The sequence below is a fragment of the Podarcis liolepis genome (genome assembly GCF_965112155.1).
Source record: "Podarcis liolepis genome assembly, chromosome: 16".
NCBI lineage: Eukaryota > Metazoa > Chordata > Lepidosauria > Squamata > Lacertidae > Podarcis > Podarcis liolepis.
Genome location: NC_139567.1, coordinates 4,042,730 through 4,060,692, shown reverse-complemented (window position 1 = coordinate 4,060,692; position 17,963 = coordinate 4,042,730). Strand labels below are relative to the sequence as shown.

Genomic DNA, 17,963 nt, shown 5'->3' with positions numbered 1-17,963 from the left:
TAGGACTCTATCTCCCATCAATCATAGCCAACATGGCTAGTAGCCAGGGGAACATCTGGCCCTCTGAATGTTGCTGGACTATCAGTCCCATCATCCCTGACTCCCACTGACCCATGATGGATGGGGATGATGGGAAATGGAGTCCAATAACACCTGGAAGTTCCAAAGGTTTTAACCCCTGGAGTAAACAATACTGGCTGCAATCGGTATGTCAAATTGGTATGTTTATATTGTAACAAAATGGAGATGGCTGGAATCTTCCCTGCAGGGTACAATAAAGCTAGTAATCTTTGCTAGAAAAGTGACTCTGATGTCTCTTTTTGCCTTCCCTTCCCCTTTCTCCTATCCTGTAGCCACTCCCTGCATCAAAGCAATTAGCCCAAGTGAAGGCTGGACCACAGGGGGAGCAATGGTTATCATTATAGGAGACAACTTCTTTGATGGGCTACAGGTCGTATTTGGGACCATGCTGGTATGGAGTGAGGTAGGTCAGCATGCTTTCTGGTTATTGCTTGCCAAGCTATCCTTCTCAAAGAGCTAAGGTAGCTTGCATTGGTTCTACCGCATTGGCCTGAATATAAGCTGCACTTTTTCTTCCAAATTCTGACCATGAAAAGTTAAAGTGTGGCTTAAATTCATGACCTTACAAAAATTGGCTTTTGCAATATCGCTGCTGAAACAGACATACTCTAAAACAGAGTGTGAGTGCCTGCGGAATTTTAAGGGAGCAGCTTATATTTGGATATTGTCTCCCCCCCCCCTCGAATTTTAAAGATGTGGCTTATATTCAGGCCCATACGATATTTATCATTTCTCAGGTGGTAAAATTCAAATGGCATAATCAACGGGTTGCTAACAGAGAGAGAATATCCATTTTTTTGTACGATTTTGTACAGTGCACCCCCAGTGTTTCATGATGGGAATGTCCCACTGGGGAGTGTGGCAGTGGTGATGAGGTTGTGTAAGGTTGCTGCAAGGAGAGGGGAGCGCCATAGACCATTGCCATCAACCCAGAGCTCCTTTAACCTCACTTCTGTCTTGCCTCCATCCCTACAAGTGCGCTGCCACTGCCAGGGGACACAACTGCCTCTGCGCTCTCTCTCACACGCCAATCCATGTCTGCAGTTTGCTGTAGTTTTCATGTTCCTCTAAAGACCTACTTCAAGTGGAGGCATTGGTTTCAGACCACTCACGCCCCCCATGGAAGTGGAGAGACTTAATACAGCTATGGGGGTGGGACAGACAAGCCAAGGTTTTCAGTGGAGGGTTGGCTTAACTTCAGTTTTTATACAAGGTGGCCGAGTGTGCCACTTTACACTTTGAAAAAAGCATTTTGATCAAACAACTTTCTGAAATATATAGTAGATGGTGGAGGGGGGCTTGCGGGAAAAGAGAAGACGAAACTCATAGGCAGCAATGGGCAGAAAAGGAGGAGCTGTTGATGTAGACATCGTGGGCACCAAGACAAGTTGCCTCCCACCCCCCACCCTCTATGCCATGCCTGAAATGGCAGAACAATTTGCCTACCCCCAGGGAAATTCAAACAGTCCTACACAAATCCCACCAACAGTAGCTTTTTTGGGCAGTGTTTTGTCAACATGGCCACACTTGTGCATTAGCTCCATAGAAGAGGTGCAAGGGGGAGGCACAAAGGTGTTGAAAACTGTCACAAATTGTATATACTAAATTTGGAAATGAAAAATAGAACTAGTGAGGACATTTAGTGGATTGGTTCCTCTTATGAAACAAAACCAGGTAATTCAGAACTTTTTTGATCAGGCTTCACATATATAAAAAGTTGACCCAAATTATTCAGTACTTAAAACAAAAAGTACTAGAGATGGAGTAAAATTAGTTCAGTTCACGTTTTAATGCAGACCTACTTACCTTCCTGAACTAAGATGTAAACTGAAACACAGCTGAGCTTCCCAAGTCACTTCTCTGAAATTTGTAGTCCAGTTCCTTATGCAAAAATACACACCAAATAGCATATATTAAAGAACACTTGCACACAAAAAGCATATATTAGTGAAATATGCATCCTAGAAAAAATAATTTAAGAAAATGTATTATATATGGGGAAATTGTTTTAGAATGCATATATTAGACAAAATCCATGCAAAAATGTATACTAGGAGAAATGTGAAAATTCATACAAATTGTTCAGACTTTTTTTTTTTAAAAAAAGCAAATTTATGTGGAAATGGGGCAAGCTCATCTTAAGATTGGATAAAATGATAAACTGAAATGGACAGATTTGTGCATCCCACCTTCATCATTAACCTGAGTAGATAAAGGTGTGTGTTTTGCCCGCTGACCTGGAGAAGTTTATTTCTGCTGAATTTTAATGTCCATTTTTATGTAGAAAAGGCCTGGGGAACCTCTGGCTCTCTAGATGTTGTTGGACTACAACTCCCATCATCTCTGACTATTGGCCAAGGTGGCTGGAGATGATGGGATCTGGAGTCCCACAGAGCTTGGAGGGTCAGCAGATCTCCAGCCCTGTTCTAGCAGCACAAACTGAGAATGGTGAAGGGTCCTGTGCAAATGCTTCACCACTGTTACTTCTTTTCTCTCCTTGAATCTCCCCAGCTGATCACCCCTCACGCCATCCGTGTCCAGACGCCCCCTCGTCACATCCCTGGTGTCGTTGAAGTAACATTATCATATAAATCCAAGCAGTTTTGCAAAGGAGCCCCTGGTAGATTTATTTATACAGGTATGTGAAAACTGTGTATCACAAAGGACTAAGTCCAGGTGACCTATTTATTCTAAATTACTAAAGTGTAAAGTTGTGTTGAAAATGGATCTTTTTTTGGGGGGGCAGCAGCAAAATGTAGCTTTTTGTTTCAAAATTGACACTTTTCTTTTCTCCTGCTTTTTTGGCTCTTTCCCAACATTTGCACTGGTTGCCCCCCACCCCACCCACTGGTTATATTTAGTTGTCCTGAGATTTCACATTGAAGTATCAGAATAAGCAACAGACCATGAGGAATGCACCAATGTCCTGGGACAGTTGTTGAGGCCCCAGCACCAGAGCAGGGCCTGTGACACCTGTCCACCTGTCCTTCACACCCCCTGCATCATTTTCCAGCCCAACACTATGACTAACACTGCGTAGGGGTATCGCGTTGCCATCCCAATGTAACTTAGCTCAGGGGCATTGTGGGGAAATGTAAATGGTGACTAGATGCAGCCACAAATCTCCGCTTGGAGCACAGCTCTTGGTAGAGCTGCTGCTGCTGCTGCTGCCATTTTCCCTTGAACCCCACATAGCTGGAGTTGGAGCTGTCACAAGAGTTTTTTGTATTTCTCATGAGTAATAATGATACAAACTAAATGTAGGCCTAATTTATTTTGCCTAGGGTGGTCCACCTTTGCCTGGGCTGTATCATTTTGGACTGCAGCTGTGGGATCCCCCGCTTGTACCTTTCTGCATTTCTTTCAGTAACAGTAGAGTTTTGTGGTAGAATGGATTGTGCCAGCACTACTGAGTTTGAACCATTTCAGAGCGCACTGATCCAGTAGTATACTCTCGGGCGTGTATTGGCTCTAGGTATACTCCAATTTTTTTATATACATACACACACACACACACACACACACACACACACACACACATTATATACAAACACACCATTTATATAGTCATACCTCGGGTTATAGATGCTTCAGGTTGCATTTTTTCGGGTTACGGACTGCCAAAACCCAGAAGTACCGGAACGGGTTACTTCCGGATTTTGGCGGTCACGCATGTGCAGAAGCACAGAATTGCAACCTGCGCATGCACAGATGTGCTGCTGCGGGCTGCAAACGCTGCAGGTTGCGAACGTGCATCCCGCACGGATCACGTTCGCAACCCGAGCATCTACTGTACAGCTATGTCATAAACACACACATATATAAGTGCTTTACACCAACCATACTTATATAAAATATTTAAAAACATGTAAAAAAAATAAAACCAGAGATTACCAACTATTAAGGAAATGCGTTTTCTTAATTGCCTGCATGAACTTGGTGGCACAGAAAAGTTTTCGGCAATTATTTAAACCTTAAAGCAGAAGGTGCCTGCTAGATCTCTATTGACAGAGCATTCCACAGGACAGGCCCAATGATACTAAAAGCTCGGATTCTTGTTTCTGTCAGATGAGCCTCACCAACTTGCAGCGCAACCAATGACATTTCTGCGGATGGTCTCAGTCAGGGGTCAGCAATTTTTTTCAGCAGGGGACCGGTCCACTGTCCCTCAGACCTTGTGGGGGGCCGGACTCTATTTTGAAGGGGGAAAAAGAACGAATTCCTATGCCCCACAAATAACCCAGAGAAGCATTTTAAATAAAAGGACACATTCTACTCATGTAAAAACACGCTGATTCCCGGACCATCCGTGGGCCCAAATTAGAATGAGATTGGGCCCCCAGGCCTTAGTTTGCCTACCCATGGTCTCAGTGATTGTGCTGGGATATAAGGGTTCAAGTAGAACCCTGTAAGCCTGGACCTAAGTTGTTGAGAACTTTGTAAATTAAATCAAAGTTAACAACTGGGAACTGCCATAGCAGGTGAACCAGATGAAATTGATAAAAGGCACTCTTTTTTAAAAAAAGATATTTATTAGGAATTTGCAAATTACAGAAAGAGAAAAAGAACAATAGAAAATTAAACAAAACAAAACAATACCTTACAATACATAAAAAAACCAAAAAAGAAAAAACAAAAAACAATACAAAAAACAACAAAAAAACAGAACAAAAACATTTAAAAACACATCCAGCCTTTCCATGTCTTTACCTTTCATATACTTGTTTCATCGACCTCCTCACACCTCCCTTTTTTGTATTCTAGTTCAATTAGCTATTTCAGCAAGTCCTTTCCATCTTTCTCAATTTTCATTCTAAAATTTAACTTAAGACACTCTAACCTTAAATTTTCCACTTCGGTCCATTAACAATCTATTTTTACTTAATTCTTTATAACATTTCTGCTAAAGCCATATAACTTCGTTCCAGCATCCTTCTAACATTCATTAATTTTGCAATATTTCTGTAAATATACTTTAATTTTTTTCCAATCTTCTTCCACCGACTCTTCTCTCTGGTCTTGGATTCTGCCAGTCATTTCCACCAGTTCCATGTAGTCCATCAGCTTCATCTGCCATTCTTCCCTGGTGGGTAGATCTTGTGTCTTCCAGTGCTTTGCGATAAGTATTCTTGCTGCTGTTGTGGCATACATGAAAAAAGTTCTGTCTTTCGCACCAATTGGCCGACCATGCCCAGGAGAAAGGCCTCTGGTTATTCAGAAAGGTATATTTAAATACCTTTTTCATTTCATTATAGATCATCTCCCAGAATGCCTTAATCTTTGGGCATGTCTACCAAAGGTGAAAGAATGTACCTTCAGTTTCATTACATTTCCAACATTTATTATCGGGCAAATGGTAAATTTTTGCAAGCTTGACTGGTGTTATGTACCACCTGTAAATCATTTTCTTTAAATTCTCTTTTAAGGCATTACATGCCGTAAACTTCATACCAGTGGTCCATAACTGTTCCCAGTCAGCCATCATAATATTATGTCCAACATCTTGTGCCCATTTAATCATAGCAGATTTCACCGTTTCATCTTGAGTATTCCATTTCAACAGCAAGTTATACATTCTTGACTAATTATTAACTTTAGGGTCTAACAATTCGGTTTCCAATTTTGATTTTTCCACCTGGAAGCCTAATTTTTTGTCCAAATTATATGCCTCCATTATTTGATAATAATGGAGCCAATCTCATATTCTGTTTTTTAATTTTTCAAAGCTCTGCAATTTTAATCTGTCTCCCTCTTGTTCCAAGATTTCCCAATACTTCGGCCATTTGGCCTCCATATTGAGTTTTTTCTGAGCCTTTGCTTCCATTGGTGACAAACATCTTGGGGTTTTATTTTCTAACAAGTCCTTATATCTTATCCAAACATTATACAGTGCTTTTCTGACAATATGGTTTTTAAATGCTTTGTGTGCTTTAACCTTATCATACCACAGGTATGCATGCCAACCAAATACGTTGTTGAAACCTTCCAAATCCAACACATCCGTGTTTTCAAGAAGCATCCATTCTCTCAGCCAACAAAATGCGGCTGATTCATAATAAAGTTTAAGGTCTGGCAGGGCAAATCTACCTCTTTCTTTAGCATCTGTTAATATCTTAAATTTTATTCGAGGTTTCTTGCCCTGCCAGACAAATCTAGAGATATCTCTCTGCCACTTCTTGAAACAGTCCATTTTATCCAAAATTTGCAATGTTTGAAACAAAAACAGCATTCTTGGCAATACATTCATTTTTATCACAGCAATTCGGCCTAACAACGATAACTTCAAATTTGACCATATTTCTAAATCCTTTTTCACTTCAATCCAACATTTTTCATAATTATCCTTAAATAAATTCACATTCTTAGCAGTCATGTTAACCCCTAAATATTTCACTTTCTTAACCAGTGTCAATCCTGTCTCCTTCTGAAACTTATCTCTCTCAATCTCAGTTAGATTTTTCTCTAAAACCTTAGTTTTTGTCTTATTCAACTTGAAACCTGCTACCTGGCCAAATTCTTGGATCAGTTCTAATACTCTTTTGGTGCTAGATTCTGGCTCCTGTAAAGTTAATACCAAATTGTCAGCAAATGCTTTCAATTTGTACTGTTTGGCTCCCACTTGTATGCCTTTTACCAATTGGTCCCTTCTAATCATATTTAGCAAAACCTCCAGGACCGATCTTTCCCAACATCAGGGTCTTTTCCAGGGAGTCTTCTCTTCTCATGATGTGGCCAAAGTCCTGGAGCCTCAGCTTCAGGATCTGTCCTTCCAGTGAGCACTCAGGGCTGATTTCCTTCAGAATGGAGAGGTTTGATCTTCCTGCAGTCCATGGGACTCTCAAGAGTCTCCTCCAGCACCATAATTCAAAAGCATCCATTCTTTAGCGATCAGCCTTCTTTATGGTCCAGCTTTCACTTCCATACACATGATAATCTTACACTAATCCTCTTTTAAAACCATCCTAAATTGGTGGACATGACTGCCTGTTGTGGGAGCAAATTCATAGCTGTGTCTTGTGGGTGCCTCAACTCTTCTTCCCACACAAACCTTCCTTGTACCTTTTGGTTCCCTCCCCTGCACTATGGGCTCCCCACTTTCTGTTTGAAGTGTGGCTTCAGCCAGTGCCCCAAATGAGGCTGCTGCCAGGAACGGATAATCCATCTATCCAAACAGTGAGCCAGTCCCACTGCTACTGTTTGACCATACAGAAGAACATAGATACCCAAGGAAATAGTGAAAGATGATTTTCAGATCCATCCAGAAGGGAAAGGTTGTTTTGCTGCTTTATGCTAGAAGATGCTCCATAAAATTAGTGATGGGAGGAGGGAGAATCAAGCAATTTCTCAGTCTCTCTATCTAAGTAGATCATGACAAGCAAAGCGATAAACACAACTATTAAGTACAGCTGCACCTGGTGTAAGCAATTCCCCCAGCTCATTTTGGCTGGTAGTAGAATTGTTGAAAGAAAAACACAGAACAATAAAATAAGAACTTCCAAGCTGCACAATTAACCCAGGGTGTTGTTGTTTTTCTTGCCTCCAATTACTATATTAGTGGTGTTCAAAGTCTGTTTTGCTCATGGTACAGATCGTTCCTTTTTCTCAGCTTTCACTGGTGAATCTATACATAGTCCTGGATAATATGCAATACTTTCTATATGAAATTGACAATTTAAGTCAAAACAATGGCTGAAGTAAAAATCAAATTGGGGTAGGGAAGTGGGAATAATTTCTTTAAAAAGTAACATTTGAAATTTAAAATGGTTCCCTTGGGGTCTAACCCTGCCATCAATAAGCTATAGGTACAGCAGTTGTCTTGCACATATTTAATTCATGCCAAGACTGAAGGGTCAGCATTCAAAATGTGATGTTATAATTTTTGCATTCTGAGCAGGAAATCCGTGTGTGTGTGTGTGTGTACGTACGTGTGAATTAGGTATAAGCCAACTTCACCAGTTCATTTCTTTTTGGGGTGGCCATAGCTCAGGGGAAGAGCATTTGCTTTGCATGTAACAGGTCCCTTGTTCAATACTGGGCATCTCCAGGTAGGACTGGATAACCCCTACATGAAATCCTGGAAAGCTGATACCATTCAGCGTAGACAATGGCTGAGCCAGGTGGACCAATGGACTGACTCAATAAAAGGCACCTTCTATGTTTATTGTTCTGTGGATTCCCTCTGTCTGGCATCCAGCTCCTCCTGAATTTATTTATTTAATCCACCAGTCTTTCTTCCAGCAGTGATAGGTACTATTCTCAAGTTTTCTTTTCTTTTTTGTGGTGTTTTATCACTGTGCACAACTGAACCAGTAAAACAACACAAATAAAGAATCTTGATGCAACCTTGCATCCAAAACAGCATTTCTTCAATGTGTACAAAACTGTGACAAATTCCACATACTAAGTGCTCTGTACCACATTTGAGGAGGATGGGGGTACGGAATAGTTCAAATTTGGAAACAGGATCAGGTAATAATTCAGATCTCAGAATAATTGTCTAATTGATGCTCAGTTTCCATTTAATCCCCTACAAGGTACTAGGACTCAAGTCCAATTAAACCCAATGATATGTCTGAGTAATCATGGTTAGAAATCAAACTCAAATATTAAATTTGTTCTCATCTCTTAGAAACTGCTTCTAATTGTGTTATACTTTGAGCCATTCTTCCTTATTAGGAATAAGATGGATCCAAGTCTTTGATTGGATTTGTACCGTGATCAGCACCAGAGTGGAAGGGGAGTCAATAAGTCAATAGCAGTTTTGATGTCAGAATCAGGTTCCTATCAAGATCCCTCCCAAGGGAACTGGCCGTGAAGGCAGAGACTGAATCCGGTGTTCCTATTAGTAAGCAGGTGGAGAGATGATAAAGCAGGGATTTTCGGAGCTCAGGTTGCAACTGCTAAAGATCTGAGGAGAAGTCTTCAATATTTAATACAAAATCCAATATTCATTCCATGTTCAAACTGATTAGGCATTAGCTGAACAAGAACAGCACTGAGACAGCTTGTTTGAAGAGGAGAGAGCCATAAACTGTTAAAAAGACAACCATAAAAATTAAAGATAAATTCCAAGGGTAAATCTAAATGTCACAGTGGGAGCTGTTATCGGCATGCATATGTTCCCCATAATGGGTATTTATAATAGGTTACGGCAAAGTATGTCATACTAGCAATGCTGTAGTTAAGAATCTGTCAGCAGTTCCTCTCTGAGTGTTATCACTCACAATGCTGCTGCAAAGCAATCACCCAGCTGATTGTGGTGCCAAGGCTGTGTTTATTGTTTTGAGCTTCTCCCCGCTTCCCTCTACCCACTCTATAAAGGGGTGGGGGGGAGAAGTCCCCCAGTAGCTGAAAAGGTTTAGAAACCTATCCATGGAGGTTTGCGGAAATGGGCTGATTTTTGGCACCCTGCTTTGGGCCTGAAAACACTAAAGGCACACAACAGTGGGATGGATCCAGTCAACAGCTGCAGTCCTAATCCCACTTATCTGGGGGTCAGGATGCTGGAGAATTCTGATGAAGGCAGAAATAGGAGTGGAAGTTGCCACTGTACACTTATTTGTTCCATGTCCAGAATGGAAATCAGTCCAGTGAATACGGTCAGTTGTTGCAGCTGCTGTTGCTTTCAGTCCACTAAATAATTTGAAATTGATGACATTTCCTCCACCATTTGCATTATGTTTCCTTTGCATTGAAATTAATGGTGTGGAATAACATAATGGCAATGTAATTTACGTAACTTACATAATTACACCACAGTGGACAGTGAGAAGACACTTTTTTGTGGAGGCAGACTGCAGAGGAATGGAAACAGTGTTGCATGCAAGTAATACAGTATGGAATGCAAAACCATGCCTTCTTACATCCTACCTGTTTACTATTATTGATGGATTATTGAATATTGCTTTATTTGATATAAATTGTTCATTTTAAAGATATTGTGACTTTTTGTATTGAATCAGATTTGATTCAATAAAACATGTTTGATGTTTTATTATGGTGCTATGTGTTGGAAGCCGCCCAGAGTGGCTGGGGCAACCCAACCAGATGGGCGGGGTATAAATAAAATTATTATTATTATTATTATTATTATTATTATTATTATTATTATTACTACTACTACTACTACTATCTGAGAGTAGGCCCCACATGTCTGAGTAGACATGGTTGGAGTTGGGCGGTAAGTTATTTGAATTCAGTTGAACATAGTTTCCACTGGGAGTTAAATTAAGCCAAAACTAACTTGTCCCACTGATTTCAGAGAGGCCTAAATTCAACTAGCTTAGTCTGGATTCAATCCAATTTCAACAATATAATGATAGCCACAGAAAGGAAAGAAATCTCAAGTAGTTGTGCATGCTTAATAGTACATGTTGCTGACACTTAAGCCTTGTGCAGGCGTTATTAGCTTCCATGTGCAGCAACACAGAAGCATGAATGGGGCCATGTCAAGTAAGCCTGTCCCTGATGTATCACATACGATCTATGACCCAGGGATGGGAAGCCTCATTTTAGCTCTGGAGCCACATTCCCTTCTAGGCAACCTTCCAGAGGCCATATGGGTGGGGCAAGAGGCAAAAAAGGATGGAGCAGTGAATATAATTTTTACGCTTGCAGAGTAGGCTAGCTTTTACACACACACTTCTTGCACACACATCCAGACAAGGAAGAGCCATTAACAGAGATCAAGGACACATTCCAACCTGTCAGAAAGCACTCAAGGAGAGTGCAAAGCAAGGCCAGTGAAGATTGTGGCCTGGGGAGAGACAATGTGTCTGGGAAGAGGCTGTGGCCATGAGCATCTTCCAAGGACCAGCCTGGAGAGCCACCTTTTGCTCCAGGCCTCAGACTGTGTGTACAGCCTGAACATATGCAGTGTGAGGGGCTGTTGTGAATCTAGTTTTACACATGAAAACTTCCATGAGATCTGGAACAAATATCAGCCAGTCTGGACTGAGCATGCAACTAGGGGTGGGGGCTTTTCTGCACCATCAGGCGTTTTGTTCCTGTGTAACTATAATTTCTGCATAGGGCTTTGGTTGCAACAGTTTTAGACATATTAGCTTGCGCTATTGCACTGTGCAGATGATCAGTATCGATAATGTGCCTTACATTTAAATTTTCTTGTGTAAACTGGAACTGAATTGGTTGGCTGTGTGTGCAGAACTGATTGCTGAATCTTGCTTGACCAGAACCAGAACCAATCCAGAACAGCATCAGATGCAGCCAAACCTGAACTGAATTTAAAAAAGGAATGGCTTGACTCTCTTGTATATCTATGTACCTATCTGAGCAAAGGCACTAAGCCAGTCCCCCCCCCCCCCGTAAAGACAACACTTTGCTATTCATTGGTGGCAAGCAGTGGAACCAAGAAGGCCTCTGTGGTACGATGTTTCACATCTTGTGTGTCACACCTGAAAAAGGCATGTTTCTACCTGCTATATTTCAGATGGCACAGGGACATAAAGCAGGGCTTCTGTACTGTGGCGAGATGTGTTATATTTTAATTTATGGTAATAATTTTTACATTTGCATGTAGACATAGAAATCATCATATGCAACTTTTATGCAAATTTGGTATCTCTTTTACCATCTTATTTTGGTGATGCAAACACTCTTTTTTGGCAATGCATTATGGGCCTAATAAAATTTCATCAACAACCCAGAGGACTAGAATTGTGAACAGCAAAATCAAATCAAATAAATAAGAACTGAGATTCACTAGAAGCTATAGAGCAACTGTTGCAACTTATCATGACAAACTGAAAGCATATTTTTGTTGATTTTTTAAAACAATTAATACTAAGCAGTAGCCTGATTGTTTTCTTGATCATCAAATCTGGATATTCTCATTAGATATTTTTATTTAAATACACACATTTAGATATTATTTCATTTATTATTTTTATTTCAAAAGTTCATAACCACTTTTGCTTGAAATAAGACATGTAATTCCCTTAAACTATTAGACTCACAAGAAAGAAGAGAAATGGCACATTGTGATATATAAGATCTCAGGAGGATTCTGACAAATTCTTACGATTATTGGCATAACTTTCCTGCCCTGCTCCCAAATGGGAAATAGATTCTGTGGCAGTTGAAATGTGTATTATTAAACTCCTTAAGTGATCCAGAATGGTTCCCAGTAGGCAGGGAAAAAACATTCTAAGTATAGCAAAATCTAAATTCTCAGGTCTAAGGCTTTCCTGCTCAACTCCCATTTGATTCAGTCCCATAATATTTAAACTCACCATCATTGTTTCATTAAAATAAATCAAAATGTATGTCACCAGGACATATTATGATTTCTTGCTTCTATGTTGCTAAGTAGAGGCAGATGAGAGCATAGGGGACAGCGCTATGATTTCCAGTTTAATTTATTGCTGCCAATCAGCTATCAAGCCCAGGCGTGTCCCCCAGGCAAAGTGTAGCTCTGTACTATTCTCAGAATGAGTGCCCTTCAAGTGGTCTGGCCAGTGGTGAGGGTGGGCTGCCGTGGTGTGGAGAAGCAGTGGAGCAGACTGCAGCAAGGGTTTGTGAACCATCCACCATTTAAAATTTCCCACAAGGCTCTGGTGCAGCTTTGCTCTATTTGGATATTGTGGGCATTTTAAGGTGGTGAACGATCTGCCATTAAGTTAAACACTAGTATCAAAGGAACAGGTGGGCCCGAACTCTGCTTCCCGCATAAACACTAGTGAGCTCTCCCAAGGGGCAATCCTAGCAAGCTTGCTTGTTGATATGGGTAAAAGTAGGAGTCTATCCAGAGCTGAATCCACTGTGACCTCCTACAATCCACCTTGAAAGATATCCCTTTATCACTGATCTGGTCCAGGGGTGGACAACCTTAGTGTTTTACATGATGGGTTTCATTTGAAGAAAGTTCAGAAACCGCAGCTGGTGCAGCATTTGGCGGCAAGGTTGCTGATCGGGGCAAGAGGGTCTGAACAATTAACACCCATTCTGGCATGACTGCACTGGTTACCACTTTGTTTCTGGGATCAATTCAAAGACATGTTTTTGACCTATAAAGCCTTATGAGGTTCAGGACCCAGTACCCCAAAGACTGCCTCTCCTTACATAAACTGACCCAGACCCTGCAATCATCATCGGAGACCCTTCTTTGCTTACCCACTCCATAGGAGGCTTGGAGGGTGGGAATACGAGACTGGACCATTTCAGTGGTGCCCTCACACACTTGTGGAATACTCTCCCCACCTTCCTCTATATTTTAGGTGTAAAATAAAGGTGGTTTTTTCCCCTTTACTCAGGCTTTTGGTCCTTATATTGAAGGGTAGCACTGTTTTATCTCTTTAGTTGCATTTTTTTATTTTTATTGAATGTTCTGAATTGGTTGTAATGTAAGTCACTTTGGGCCCCTCTGTGAGAAAAGTGATTAACAACTAAATAAATAAATAAATAAATAATCAATCAGTCAATCAATCAATCAATCAATCTCTTCTGGGCAACCTTGCAGAGGTCAGACGTCAGTGATTAAATGCAAAAATGGGCAGAGCAACAAATGAAGATTTTATCTTTGTACAGTGGGCTAGTTTTTATGCACATCCATCTCTATCCTCCATCCAAGCAAGCAAGATGCATTCTCAAGTCAGGCAAAGCAGTTGAGGTGTGCGAAGTAGGACTGGTGATAGGCATGGCCTGGGGAGATCAGGTGTGGCTGGGGGGGGTATAGTATGGGGAAAGTTTTGTGGACCAGTTAGAGAGGTTTAGAGAGATGCATTTGGTCCCCAAGCCAAAAGTTTTCCCCACCCCACCCTGTTCTAATCCCTAGGAGAGTAGCCTTTGCACATTCAGTAGAAATTGTTCTCTTAGAATCAGAGTTCTATTACAGGTGTGACAGAGGTACCTTTGCTGTTTTGTTAATAGATGTTTGTCTCTTCCTCTTTGTTTTGTTATGTTTTGAGGCAGAACACCTGCCTGCTGGGGATGCCTATTGGCTGGCAGCTGTGATGTCATAAGCCCCCATTTCCAAAGCACTTTGACAAGTTCTTTCCCCCCTCTTAATATGGCCAAGAATAAACAGACAATATGCCTCTTAAAAGATAATTAAAGGCATCTGCCAGCCTGACAAAACTAGCAGCTGTTGCATCATTGGATGATTGCTATGTAAAGTTGGTTGCTTTTCCAGCGCTGCAAAGATATTACTCCCCCCAAATCAACTGCAAATAGAGTTAAAACAGAGGTTCCACAAAACACTCAAAGTACTTTACTATTTAGCAATGCCCTTTTCAATAGCCCATATCCTTCTGTAATACTTACAAGTAAGGCCTGTTCAGTAACAGTACCTTGCACTGTTAAAACTTTTTTCCATAAAAGTTCTACATCTTTAACGAATTGCCCCTTAACTGCCCCTTAAATAGCCAGCTTCTGTTCTCCACTCATGTGTATGTGTGCGCGTGTGTGCGCATGTTTGCCTTCAGTTACTGATTTCATTGTTTCTCCCCCCTTTTAATTGCAAAATAGCATTTTGCTTTCCCAAAGGAAGACACGTCTTTAAGCCAGTTGTTGCACATATGTGATCTTTATTTCTTTTTTTCCCATTCCCTATTTTAGCTTTAAATGAGCCTACCATAGACTATGGTTTCCAAAGACTCCAGAAAGTTATACCAAGACATCCTGGTGACCCGGAACGACTAGCCAAGGTAAAAAGTTTTCTATGTTACTTAACATATTTTTGAAACATTGAAAGAATAAATATTCTATGTGTATCTAAAAGTATGCCAGTTTAATTGACTGGTTAAACCAGGGTGATACTATCTAGATAATATGGACTATAACTGCCATTGTCCCTGACCATTGACTAAACTTGGCTGGTGCTGATGGTAGCTGGAATCCACAATATCTGGAGGACACCATGTTTTCTACTCATGCATTAGTCTGATAAAATCTATCAATGGAGATTTCTTAATAAATAATTCCCACATTAAACATTCATAAATGAAGGGTCAGAGTAAGCACTGGAGGTCAAATTGACACATATAATCTCCAAACAAATGTGAGTGGTCAAAGGATGGGCTTACTTGCAACATCTGTTTTCTATCATATTTAGTAAATGGCACAGCAATAACCATGGTAACTTGTGTAATCTCATCATTGTTACTTCCCCATGCCATTCAAAAATTCTGTGATGGAATCCATTGAATGAGACAGTGACCAAAAAGGAGAGAGATTCCTGGGGAATTTAATTGTCCACAAACCTGCTTTCCACACGTTTCACAGCTACAGCCTCTCCCTCATCAGCTGGCCTGTTGGAGAATTCCCCTGGCTGGCTGCAAAGGAGGGCGGTATAGCTTGCCATCCACTGGAATTCAAATTGGCCAATCATTGGCCAGAGAGGGCAGTGCTTGGGTGACAGACCAGAGGGAAGTACAAGTCTTCGCTCCAGTCTGCCACCCAGCTACGATATAGCCTGGCTGATTTTCTGTTCATTTCTTTGACACTGGACCTACTCCCCAAAATGTGGCAGTCCTTCCAAATGAGAAACTTGTTGGTTGTCCACTGCAACCAACTTATTTTTAAGGGATAACCCCAAGGAAGAGTTAGATTTGTTATAGTATGATTTAGGATGATACTGAGAGACCTAGCAGTGTGAGAGTGCAAATGATGTGATACATAGCATCATTATGGCTACATATAACATCAAAGCAAATCTAAGTCATTCTAACATGGGATCCTGTTTGCCAGAGACTTGCTGCCTAGCCCTTCTTTATAACCATTGGTTGTCCTTCTTTCTTCTTTGCAGGAGATGCTATTGAAAAGAGCAGCTGACCTAGTTGAAGCACTGTATGGAACGCCACACAATAATCAGGTTTGAACACACACCCCTTTCTCTTCCCACTTCTCTCTCTGCAGACATTCATTGAATGGGGGGGGGGGGGAGACATCAGGATTGAGCTAGCTGCCCTCTCTCTACATCTCTGCACATTTGTCTGAACCAAACCAATGAGCTCCTGCTGCAGAATCGAGGCCCTGCAAGGCCCCAGTGGCACATACACAGATTATATTTATTTCTAATTGCACATGAAATTGCATGCACATCTTCAGATTTTTTTAGATCAAGTCAGCAACCTTTTTCAGCTGCATTCTCTTTGGGGCAATTTGTTGGGAGTCACATACCAGCATTGTGTGGGGCTGGAGTCAAAAATGAGTCTTTCACTCACTTTTCTGATGCTCTCTTTATGCCAGCCCTTCTGTCTTCCTCTCTCTCTCTCTCTCTCTCTCTCTCTCTCTCTCTCTCTCTCTCTCCCCCCTCCCCATAGCTGTCAACCTTTCCTTTTTCTTGTGAGGAATCCTATTCGGAATAAGGGAATTTCCCCTTTAAAAAAGGGAAATGTTGACAGCTATGCTCTCTCTCTCTCTCTCTCTCTCTCTCTCTCTCTCTCTCTCTCTCTCTCTGTCCCTGATTTATCCATCCATACATGACAAGAGCCATGGGCTGCATGAAAATGGACTGAGGGCCACATGGAGCCCTGGAGATGCAAATTGTCCACCTGTGTTTTTAAATAAATATGTGGAGGTTTTGAGCAGGGACAACAGGCCTGACCCTAATTTTTAGGGGTGTGCATCAGATTCAAATGAATCCCAAATCTCAACCTGAGGTTGCTGCCTCAGAGGGATATTTGTCAGAGGCAAAGCAGGACTTGTACAAGGTGTCATATGTCAAAGTGCGGACCCATGAAGCACTTTGTGGTGCCAGTGCATTCCAGACATTAAAAAAGGTCGTGCAAACAAGTGTCGGCTAAACAAAAATAAAGTCTCTAAGCTGGAATAACACCAGGGGAAGCAAGAGCAAAGACTGGGGTAGAAAGAGCTTGAAGGAAGAGCTCCATTGCGACTGATTCATCAAGCTTGTAATCAGAGGGACTGAATCCCTTTTTGTTCTCTCACCTCCACTGCCCCACCAAATAAACTTTAAAGGTATCTAGCACAAAAAACACTTGGTCCGGTTTGGCAGGTTTTTACTCCAGGACACCTCACTCATGTCTGCAGTTTTCAGACCAGTTGCCCACAAAACACTAGGGGAGAATAAGTGATTGCTTTTTACAAACCCGAAAACTATAGCGGTTGCCCTTATGTGAAAACTGTTCTGATCATCCTTCTGAAATTTGGCAGGATTCATGCCTTCTGCCTCCAAATTAAGAAGTTATAGACATTTCCTTTAAAAAAAAAATCAAATTTAAAGGCATCCAGCACAAAAGCCTCTGGAAATATTTGCCTATAATATGACAGGCTTTAACTACTTCAGAGGGCTGCAAATGGCATCCACTCTTGTGAAAAGAGGTCTTTCCAATAGTGAATAAGAATGAGGGGAACCCTTAGCTGAGCTGGGCTGTCTGCTTAAGAACATAAGAACAGGACGTTTTTTCAGGCGGAACTCGCTGGGCCTCAGTTCCAGCAGCTTTCAGATGGGTGCCATTGTCATTCTAAGAGAAGGAGGGAGGTGCTCATGGTGAGTTCTGGTGCCTCTTTGTCTAGAAACATGGCATTGCATGAAGAGGGCCATGCTGTATCAGAGTAAAGACCTGTGGAGACCCCATTAGCACATACATGAAACTAGGTTTCTTTGTTTGGTTGCTTCAGTGTTCATCAGTTTATGCTTCATCAGGCAGGATGTTTTCTGAAGTGCAGAACAGGGGTCCGAATTGAAATGCTGCCATCCTTTGAAATCTGCACTTCTCCAAATTTTGCAGCGCAGTTTTCCAATCAAGCAATGTGTACAAAAATGCAAATACTAAAGCAAAGGATGCATAGAATGCATATACAATGGTATCTCAGTTTTCGAACGTAATCCATTCTGGAAGACCGTTCGAGTTCTGAAATGTTCTAAAACTGAGGTGGAAAAGGCGGTCTGCAAATTTAAT

The 17,963-nt window shown here is 41.3% G+C and overlaps 1 protein-coding gene across 2 annotated transcripts in view; it reads left to right on the top strand.

The window, feature by feature from the left end:
- Window positions 1-17,963, top strand: part of EBF2 (EBF transcription factor 2) — a 252,092-nt gene that overhangs the window by 198,290 nt on the left and 35,839 nt on the right. For both annotated transcript variants that reach the window (XM_083480543.1, XM_083480544.1), the window contains exons 9-12: window positions 354-484; window positions 2,593-2,719; window positions 14,656-14,744; window positions 15,845-15,910. In XM_083480543.1, coding sequence (XP_083336669.1) covers window positions 354-484; window positions 2,593-2,719; window positions 14,656-14,744; window positions 15,845-15,910 — 413 coding nt within the window. The remainder of the gene's footprint in view (window positions 1-353; window positions 485-2,592; window positions 2,720-14,655; window positions 14,745-15,844; window positions 15,911-17,963) is intronic.